General features: G+C 47.9%; 3 protein-coding genes and 1 non-coding gene across 4 annotated transcripts; 3 read left to right on the plus strand and 1 right to left on the minus strand.

Moving 5' to 3' along the window:
• Positions 1–1,419: 1,419 nt before the first annotated feature.
• On the plus strand, positions 1,420–3,993 carry RAD16 (DNA repair protein RAD16; the record flags this gene model as incomplete). Its single annotated transcript, XM_018882051.1, has 1 exon — positions 1,420–3,993. One exon carries the CDS (start codon positions 1,420–1,422, stop codon positions 3,991–3,993), a length of 2,574 nt encoding a protein of 857 aa, XP_018736468.1.
• Positions 3,994–4,218: 225 nt separating this feature from the next.
• Positions 4,219–4,305, plus strand: AWJ20_4945 (the record flags this gene model as incomplete). Its single annotated transcript has 1 exon — positions 4,219–4,305. It is a non-coding gene; the product is annotated as a tRNA-Thr (tRNA).
• A 399-nt stretch (positions 4,306–4,704) lies between these two features.
• SOR1 (L-iditol 2-dehydrogenase SOR1) lies at positions 4,705–5,754 on the minus strand (the record flags this gene model as incomplete). Its single annotated transcript, XM_018882052.1, has 1 exon — positions 4,705–5,754. One exon carries the CDS (start codon positions 5,752–5,754, stop codon positions 4,705–4,707), a length of 1,050 nt encoding a protein of 349 aa, XP_018736469.1.
• Positions 5,755–8,837: 3,083 nt separating this feature from the next.
• On the plus strand, positions 8,838–10,487 carry LYP1 (lysine permease; the record flags this gene model as incomplete). The annotated part of the gene is made up of 1 exon (XM_018882053.1): positions 8,838–10,487. One exon carries the CDS (start codon positions 8,838–8,840, stop codon positions 10,485–10,487), a length of 1,650 nt encoding a protein of 549 aa, XP_018736470.1.
• Between the last annotated feature and the right edge of the window lie 115 nt (positions 10,488–10,602).

Here is a 10,602-nt window from a genome sequence, read left to right on the forward strand (position 1 = left end):
CCACGGGGTCTGGGGCGGAGCCCCAGCCGCCGGAGGCGTTGTCGAGTAAACTTACAGTGCTACCGAAGCACCACTTCTGGCTCAGCAGCTGGAATTAAACTATCTGTTGCTCTGAGAGCCGCTCCCCGAAACCTTAAAGAAACCTGGTCACACAGATACCCAATAAGACCTAATACTTTAAGAGACTACCGGGCGAGCTCTATGCAGAATCGCACCGATCATCCAGTATCGACTGTATACCTTGTTAATACTTTATTAAATCTGTTGCTTCAGTTGTACTACCCTGATAGTATACAGTAAACAGAATTTATTGACTAATAATTACATTAATTACGATTATTTCCCCCTTGCCGAATCCTTAGGATAGAACTGGGATAGACAAATTACACCCTGCTCCAAAGTACACCCTGTTCCTCCAAACAAAACGAGGTACCAACACAAATGGCTTCTCCGTCCAGTTACAGTTTTCAACACAGACAGTTTCCCATCTTGGCTTGTCCATAAATACCTACACAATAAATTAGAGACTTAGAAATATAAATTCATCGTCCTACAGATGACCAGCGGGGCTAGGGCATATTGCCACGCGTAGTTTACGTGGTCCCTAACGCGATGATAAAGCTAAATCTGCAAGTTTTAATTAAACTGTGCATGGCGCCTCACTGAAAAATGTTTTTCTTTGCCGTGTAGCGATTGCTAAATTGTTGCGATAAAGGATAGGGTTCGTCAACGCAAGAGCATTAGTTTATGTATTGATTTGCCCCCCTCATTTCCCTATTTCTTGGTTCTGATTTATTACTAATTTTCCATCCTGACAATAGCGACTTTTCAGACTTTTTTTTTCACTTCCTCTCTCGTTTATTGGTATTTTGACCGAACCAGAAAGCAATAACAGAGAACTAGCATTCAAAACTGGTACAGAAGATTAACACATTTGCTAGCTGATAGCCGACAAGCTGTCGTTGATAAGCATTTGTAGTGAAAATGACGAAGCGCCAGGACTACCAACCAACTGGCAAAAATGACGACGAAGCTACCTCGTCCAACGAACTAGTAACAGTCGACTCGGACTCGGAAGCTGGTAAGTAGAGGTCGGCCGTTGTGCCTGTGGCGACTGGGGCTGTGCCCCAGACCCCGTGGCTCCTCTTGCTTCGCTCGAGTCGTTGTGTCTCAGGTCCGGGCGCCACTCCTGCTTCGCAGGAGCAACCAGGGTCTGGGGCGGAGCCCCAGCCGCCGGAGGCAGTCCCCCTCACCTCAAATGCTAACCATGTGTCAGGGGGATTCTTTGTTCCCGAGAAGAAGAAAAGGAAGACTACGAAGGCATCTGAGTCGAAAGCTGAAGTGGCCACGCCGGCCAAAAGACGGTCAGCGAGGCTCCAGTCTGGGGCGTCGACGGTAGATACGACGCCAGTGGCTGATATGTCGTCGGGGTCGGCGTTGTCGACACCGCCGTCAAGCATCGAGGACGATGAGGACTGGCTTTCGATGCCCATGTCGAGCCGACAGGCGGCCGATCTGCTCGGGGTGGTAGACAGCAACAACGGCAGCGGGACTAAAAGAAAGCGGCCAGCAGCTAAAAAAAAGAGCCCGAGACAGGTGGCTCGAGATGCGCTGAATAGTGCTGTGAACGGTGAGGAGTTTCGACTCACTCCCGAGCCGACTGCTAAGAAAACTCCAAGGAAACCTCGAATGAAAGTGGCGTCTTCCTCAGAAGATGCTGATTTTGAAGAAGACAACTCTGAGGTTACAAGGCCGAGATCAGCTAGATCTAGGAGAAAGCCACGAATCGTCGAAGCCAGTGACAACGACAACGATGATGAGGATGATGACGATGAAGAGTACAAAGAGAAGAGCGATAATTCAGCAGATTCTGAAGAAGAAGTAGTCAAGGAAGAGGAGATTGACGAGTTGCAAGGTGAAGATGACAATGTAGAAACGGCGGCAGTGGTTCCTGCACCACGTCGTCGACAACGTCGTGGAGGAAAACGAGAGCCTCGAGCACCAAAGTTACCCCGGCATGTGGTCATGTATAACAGGTTAAACGAGGGTCTTCATGAGTTCCACCCAGAACTGAAAACCATTTTCGAAGACATGAAAAACCGACCGGAAATTAAACCCGAACAAATCCCCCAGCCAGAAGGTATGGCATGCGAGTTACTACCGTTTCAAAGGGAAGGTCTAAACTGGCTCATCAAGCAAGAGCAAGGAATGTATAAAGGAGGAATCTTGGCAGATGAGATGGGAATGGGTAAGACCATTCAGACAGTAGCTTTGCTGATGACGGATCCTAGTGATGCTCCTCCAACCCTCGTAGTAGCACCCACAGTTGCTTTGATGCAGTGGAAGCACGAAATTGACTTGCACACCCAGGGCAAGCTATCAGTGTTACTCTACCATGGTCAAAATCGTAGCTCGGATGAGAGTGTCATTCAACAACATAGAATTGTTCTAACCACATATGCGGTTTTGGAGTCAGTGTTTCGTAGACAGGTACTCGGATTTACTCGTAAGGGTAGCGAAAAAAAAGTCCGGCAAAAGTCCCCATTGCACCAAATCCATTGGAACCGGATAGTTTTGGACGAAGCGCACAATATCAAAGACCGCCAGTCCAACACCGCCAGAGCCGTGTTTAATATGAAAGCCAACTATCGATTGTGCTTGTCTGGTACGCCGTTGCAAAATAGAATAGGAGAGATTTACTCACTCATGCGATTCTTGGGTATCGAACCGTTTTCCAAATACTATTGCTCGAAATGTGATTGTGAAAGTCATACGTGGAACTTTGGTAGTAGTTATCACTGTGAGATCTGTAACCATGTGGTGATGCATCATGTTAACTTTTTTAATCATTCGCTTTTAAAACACATTCAAAGATACGGATTTAAGGACGAAGGAGGGGTGGCCATGGGCAGGTTGAGGAGTGTTTTGAGTCAAATTATGCTTAGAAGAACTAAAATGGAGCGTGCCGACGATCTTGGACTGCCGCCACGGGTGGTAGAAATCCGACGTGACTACTTTAATGAAGAAGAGAAAGATTTATATTCATCGGTATACTCTGAGTCGAATCGCAAGTTCAACACATATGTGGCAGCCAATGTGGTTCTTAACAACTATGCTAATATTTTCACTCTGATTACAAGAATGCGACAAATATCCGACCACCCGGATCTTGTTCTGAGACGAACCATTGGCAATAGCGAAGACGCAGATGCCATCAACCGTCTTGTTTGTAAGATCTGTGATGATGAAGCTGAGGAGGCTATCCAGTCCAAATGTCATCACACGTTCTGCCGTCTGTGTATCAAGGAATACGTCGAGGGATGGACCGGTGACCAGTCAGAGCTCGAATGTCCTGTGTGTCACTTGCAACTGACTATTGATCTCACGGCGCCAGCAATTCAAGCTGATGAGAGTCTAGTCAAAAAGGGTAGTATTGTCAACAGAATCAACATGACTGGCGGTTGGCGAAGTTCCACGAAAATCGAGGCTCTAGTGGAAGAACTTTATAAATTACGCAGTGACCGTCAGACAATCAAGTCGATTGTTTTCAGTCAGTTCACGAGTATGCTTGATTTAGTGGAATGGAGACTCAAGAGAGCGGGATTCCAAACTGTCAAACTACAAGGAAGTATGTCACCCACTCAAAGAGATAATATTATCCGTCATTTCATGGAAACGCCTTCGGTAGAAGTGTTTCTGGTTTCCTTGAAAGCAGGAGGTGTTGCGCTCAACCTGTGTGAAGCTTCACAAGTGTTTATTCTCGACCCCTGGTGGAACCCGTCTGTAGAATGGCAAAGTGGAGACCGTGTGCACCGTATTGGCCAGCACCGTCCCGTCAAGATCACCCGTCTGGTCATTGAAGACAGTATCGAGTCGCGTATCATCGAGCTCCAAGAAAAGAAGGCCCAGATGATCCAAGCTACCATCGAGTCCGACGACGGGGCCATGAACAAGTTGACCCCCGCCGACATGCAATTCTTGTTCCAGAACTAGATCAACTACTATTTCCAGTTAATTTCCGGGTCGGGTTGGTGCCTCCGGCGGCTGGGGCGCTGCCCCAGACCCCGTTGTGCTCCGCTTCGCGGAGCGCTTGGACCGTCGACGCCCGACTCGAGCGAAGCGAGAGGAGCAATGGGGTCTGGGGCGCAGCCCCAGCCGCCGGAGGCACCACCCCAGACGCGAATAAAAGGGGCATATCATTTCTGGACAGCTGTGATTGCCTCTTTAGCTTAGGGGTAGAGCGTTGCACTTGTATTCCACATACGAGTGATGCAAAGGTCAGCGGTTCAATTCCGCTAGGAGGCATGATTTTTTGCCAACCTCGCTCCCAGCCACCCACAAACCTAATTAAAACCCCCAGAAACAAACTCTGTTCTTCCACGGTCCACGAGGGGGGAGGTACACGGACGAGTTTTGGTGGACGCTGCCTCCGGCGGCTGGGCTCCGCCCCAGACCCCGTTGCTCCTGCTTCGCAGGAGTTTTTCTCCGGAGACCCCCACAGCCCGACTCGAGCGGAGCGAGAGGAGCCACGGGGTCTGGGGCGGAGCCCCAGCCGCCGGAGGCAGAGCCCCCAAATGCAGAGATCGGCCGAGGAAACAGGACCCTGTCGATCAGGGGGTGGGGGTGGAGAGCAACGTTTATCATTAAAAATTAAATAAGAAATCATAAGGAATTATATGATTATTTTTTGTTGTGGGGGACCGTTTACTGGGGACCGTCGATGATGACCTTGACGGCCTTGCCGCTCATAACGAGCTCGAAGGCCTCCTTGGCCTCCTCGAACTTGACAGTGTGGGAGATGAGCTTCTTGACGTTGACCTTGCCGGACGAGATGAGCTCGACAGCCAAGGGGTAGTCGCCGTAACCGTAACGGAAAGAGCCCTTGATGGTCAATTCCTTGCCAATGACGTTGGCAATGGGGAAGTTGACGTTGGGCTTGCCCATACCGACTTGAACGTAAGTACCACCGGGCTTGATAGCGGAGATGGCTGCATTGATAGATGACTCGGCACCAGAAGCGTCGAGAACAATGTCGGGTTGAGCACCAGTGGCAGCAACAACCTTCTTGGCAGTCTCGTCAGAGGTGTCCTTGATAGAAGCCAAGACGGTGTGAGTAGCGCCCAATTCCTTGGCAAGATCGAGTCTGTTTTGAACAATGTCAATAACAGTGACGGAAGAAGCACCGAAAGCAGAGGCAACAGCAGTGATCAAAAGACCAACAGGACCAGCACCGAAAACAGCGACCTTAGAACCAGGACGCACGTCAGCCAATTTACTGGAGTGAACACCAACAGCCAAAGGCTCGACCAAAGCACCTTCGTCAAGAGAAACGTGATCTGGCAACTTGACACAGTAGTCTTCAGGGAGAAGGTAGTACTTGGCCAAAGTACCGTCATAAGGAGGAGTGGCAGCAAATGCCATACAAGGACATAGGTTATAACGACCAGACTTGTATTCATCAGAGTATCTGGAAGGAACACCAGGTTCCATAGCAACACGGTCGCCAACCTTTAAGTTCTTAACCTCAGAACCAACCTCGACAATAACACCAGCAGATTCGTGGCCCAAAACCATAGGAGCCTTGACAACGAAGTCACCAATGGCACCGTGAGTGTAGTAGTGGACATCCGAACCACAGATACCAGTCTTCTTGACGGCAATCTTGACATAGTGAGGGTCCTTGATCTCAGGGACAGGACGGTCCTCAAAGGAAACCTCGTTGACTTTTTGAAGAACAAATGATGGGTTAGACATTGTTATTATGATGTGAGAAAATGACAAACAAATGAAAAATATAGAATGAAAGAAAAAAAAAAGTGAAAAATTTTGCGGGGGATTAACACCAATTTATATAACCCCACTCTGGTGACTTATCACTAGCACCACCAGTGAGTGTGTGCCATGCACGCAAGGTCCCCACTATCGAAAAACCCCAAAGTCATGCATTTCTATTTTTCCGATCTTACTCGATCTCGCATAAAGAATTCCCCCGGACCACCAAACGCGTCTATCCGGTTAAATTCCATTCACACGGCTGACAGCTTCGACCACTCTTCGAGCACTGATAGGAGGTGTATCAGGTGCTATATGCCTTCAAATCCACCTATAAGCAGCTGCTCGCTTGCTGCTAACATCAGCAATTGACAGCAGAGCATACGGTATCACCCACCCATCAATCATCACCCCCATCACCCATGATCCATGACCCATTAATCCCACTAGGAAACCTGTACACCCACAGCACATCCACAGTAAGCCACGTAAACCCCATACACCCACTTTAAACCCACAGAAAACCCACATTAAACCCACAGTAACCCACAGTAAATCCCGTACACCGACTTTAAACCCACACAGTAAACCACCGTATACCTCCGTGCACCCACTGTAAACCCACAGTAAAGTCCATGTGCAGATGAACCCACTGACGGTCAAACACTCTAGCCGCTCGACATGTTTGCTTCCGCAACCAGAGAGTGGGCCGATAGCTCGATGTGGGTGATAAAAATAGCTAACAAGCGTGTAAGACGCTTGTAAGAAGCTCGTGACAAGCTCGTGAGAAGCTCGTGAGAAGCTCGTGAGAAGCCTATTTTAAGCATACAGCAACACAGTTTGGACTGCGAAACTGGCTACGAGCTAAATATGGGGTGAGCCAGCTTGCACTTGAGACCGGATTAAGTTCGACTCCAACCAGCCACTCAGGGGGTCACGGATTGTCGCACGAAACGTGCACTCCGGTCTCGACATCGGGCAATCGCCAGTCGATTTGCGACAACCCCAGCCAACCCTACTGTACCCGCTGAACCTTTGTTTACCAGTACACACACACACACACACGCACACACACTTCTCACTATTTCTCATGCCGTTCACACCTCGACGGCCAACGGGCCACTCCGCAGCCAGCGAGCCGGAGGAGACATGCGTTTTAACCGGCGCACGGCTTAATAAAAAATTTGTGAGATTGTGGGGATGAGTCGCCCGAACGCGAATCACTGCGGATGACATACCTAATCCAGCCAAGCCGACATGCAGCCCGCTGCAGCCCTCAATCTAAGGTTAATTCCCCCTGTACAATATACCCGGTCAGCACATCCGTTTACGGGGGTTGTGCCTCCGGCGGCTGGGGCTCCGCCCCAGACCCCGTAGCTCCTGCTTCGCAGGAGATTGCTGGGACCGTCGGGGTGACGACTCGAGCGCAGCGAGAGGAGCCACGGGGTCTGGGGCAGAGCCCCAGCCGCCGGAGGCAGAACCGTCCCCGGTAGCTTCTCCGGGAAAATTCATGATCCAGGAGGGTTGATTCTCCGGGGTACCGGAGGGGTTACTGAGGAGTGTGGGGCCTGATGGGTCGGAGAGGTAGATCGGATCGCCAGAATTTTCAGGGGGATGTGTCGGCCATTTAAGGGTGCATCTGATGTCAGGTTATTCGAGAGGATTCCCCGATTTAATGCTTTTATAAAAGCAAAGCGACAGAATGCGACAGAATGTGAGCGTAGTAGTTTCTGAGGGGTCCCCACAGTCTGTTTGGACGCTGCATTCCGATGACAAGTCCCGGGACAGGTCGGTGAGGGATTCAGAGTTCATCCGGGCATTTGCAGAACAAAGCACCAGTCGTGCTTCCGTTGACTCGTTTTGAAGAGTAAGAGCCACAAGTCCCAGGAATAACTCACCAGCGAGATATTTGGTAGTTCTGAGTCCGAATCTGCTAGAAGTAATGTCCGCTATCTCCATTAACGCCGGTCCGCGGTCTGCAGAGTACAGCAGTCTGAACCCAGGGCTGAGCTTGGTGAGAGACCACAGTCGTTGGTAATCTGTGTCGGCGGTTGCAACTCTTAGAAATAAATATCAAGAAAAAAAAAGTAGTTAATTTGAGCAAATTAATAACATCTGGAACACTTGATGGAGTACATGAACAGATTCGTAAGCAGTCTGGAACCTGTGAGATTGCGTTGCATTCAGCAGTCGAGTTCACTGAAATCACACCATAACCTGTACCCAGAACAGAATAATCAAAGTTTTCGGAATAATCTGACCGTTTTATTTTTCAATAGTTTAATTCTAGCACCACATGACACGCCCACAGTACTGGACACCGCTCGTAATCTCCTGCGAAGCAGGAGCCACGGGGTCTGGGGCGGAGCCCCAGCCGCCGGAGGCACGATGGCACCCAGTCGGACCCCGATAAACCAGAAAAGCGGAAAGAGAAAGAACGAAACCGCTGCATAGAAGGGCATATCATCTGGACCCTTCTGCAAGACCGTTATGCGGCGGAGATGCATCACAAGGCTTAAAGAGGGTTTTTTCCATGATGACACTGCACGTGATATTGACCAATATTTGCATTTGAATCAACGTTAGTCCATATGCGATGAGATGAGCAGGAAAAAATTTTCTGTTCTTGATATAGCGCATGGTGGCCAGTTGAAGAAGGTCTAGTAAGTCCTGACGAAGTAAGAAGTTTTTTGTTGAGTTAATTATCCTTGGAATAATTGGTGGATTCTGTGGAAATAGACACCCATATCGGCCTGTAAGGGCCCTCGAGATCAGCAGTAGCTAGCCAGATCAAGTCATCTCGCCAGTGTAGAGTTTGCCGATCTGTACAGGGGAAGTGAGTTATGCAATCCATGTTTCAGTGCCTATTATACATATAGCGTTCAACGAAGCAGGACGATCGTGGTAAGCAGTAAATTTACCAGTTCTGTCCTGCTCTTATAAATAGCAGATCGCTTCCGCTCGTTAGGTTTGTATTTTATTTTTCATTATTGGTATTGTTTTTCATTTGTAAGCTGTGTTTGTTCACTGGCATTACTTCACAATCGTAGATATTCGTGGGAAAAATGGCGTCTACATCAGTTAATCCGCAACCGTCATTTGGTTCTGAGATTGGAACCACTGATAGCAAGAACAAAAATGGTCTGAGTAACTTGTCGGAGCGTTCGTTCGGAGAGCCTGAAATGGGTTATATCGTGAAATCAGAAGATAGACTCAGTCGAAGTTTGTCAGCTAGACAGGTCCAGATGATTGCCATTGCTGGTGTAATTGGTACTGGTCTGTTTTTGGGTACTGGTAAGAGTTTAGCAGAGGCCGGTCCTGCTAGTTTGCTGATTGCTTATTTCATTATTGGTATTGTGGTTTATTTGACGATGAACGCTCTTGGCGAGATGGCCACTTATGTTCCAGTTGCTGGATCATTTTGCACTTATGCCACTCGATATGTCGACGAGGCATTTGGGTTTGCTTTGTTGTGGAACTATTGGTTTAATGATGCTGTATCTACTGCTTCGGATCTGACTGCTTTGCAGTTGGTATTTGCATACTGGACTGATTTCCCATCCTGGATCATTGCTCTGATCTTCTGGGTGTTCTTGATCTGTGCAAATTTGATTCATGTTAAGGTATATGGTGAGTTAGAGTACTGGCTCGCTCTTTTGAAGGTGGTGACTATTGTAATTTTCATGATTATTAGCATTGTTGTCAATGCTGGTGCCAATACTCAACATGAGTATCTGGGTTTCCACTATTGGTACATTGGAGATGCTCCATTTGTGAACAATTTCAAGGGATTTGCTTCTGTATTTGTTACTGCCAGTTTTGCTTATGGTGGAACTGAATCTATTGCTATTACTGCCGGAGAAACCAAGAACCCTAGTCGTGTCATGCCTCGAGTCGTCAAGACTGTATTCTGGCGTATCTTGTTTTTCTACGTCCTGACGGTTTTGTTCATTGGTATTAACGTTCCTTACAACTATCCCAATTTGTCTACCGGCGGTACTGCCTTGTCGCCTTTCACTATCACCTTCCAACTGGTAGGATCAAAGGCGGCTGGTTCGTTTATGAATGCCGTTATTGTTACCTCTGTCATTTCTGCTGGAAACCATGCCTTGTTTGCTGGTACTAGACTTTTGTATACTCTTGGTGTTGAGGGTTTTGCTCCCAAGATCTTTACTGTACTCACTCCTCACAAGGTACCATATGTTGCTTTACTTGCAACTGCGTCTATATCTGGTTTATGCTTCGGTGCTTCTTTCATCGGCACTGGTACCTTGTGGGCCTGGCTTCAAAACTTGGTGGGTGTTTCTAATCAGTTGGCTTGGTTGTCTATTGGTGTTACTGCTATCCGGTTCAGACAAGCTCTCAACAAGCAAGGAAAGACCCATTTGCTCAAATTCAAGAACTGGACTTACCCATGGGGTCCTTGGATTGTGGTTGTTGGTGTAACTGTCATTATTCTTGTTCAAGGATGGTCTGCTTTCGCTCCTTGGAGTGTTTCATCGTTCTTTTCCTACTACATTGAACTGTTCATCATGCCTGTTATGTATATCTTCTGGAAAATTGTCAAGCGCACTAAGTTTGTTAAGTTGGAAGATATGGATCTCGATACTGATCGGTACGTTGAGACCGAAGAGGACCTGGCCGAGATGGAATACGAAGATTCTTTGACTGGATGGAGAAGAGTTGTAAACTATTTGAAAGGGTTCGTTGTCTAAACTGCACCGTTTGCATTTGCTATGATTTCTGTTATGATGTTATGTTAAGTTATAATTTGTTTGCTTTGTTTGTTAATTGCCACACTACTTGTATTATGTTATTATACATATTAAT

Source organism: Sugiyamaella lignohabitans, chromosome D (assembly GCF_001640025.1).
Source record: "Sugiyamaella lignohabitans strain CBS 10342 chromosome D, complete sequence".
In the NCBI taxonomy this organism is placed as follows: domain Eukaryota; kingdom Fungi; phylum Ascomycota; class Dipodascomycetes; order Dipodascales; family Trichomonascaceae; genus Sugiyamaella; species Sugiyamaella lignohabitans.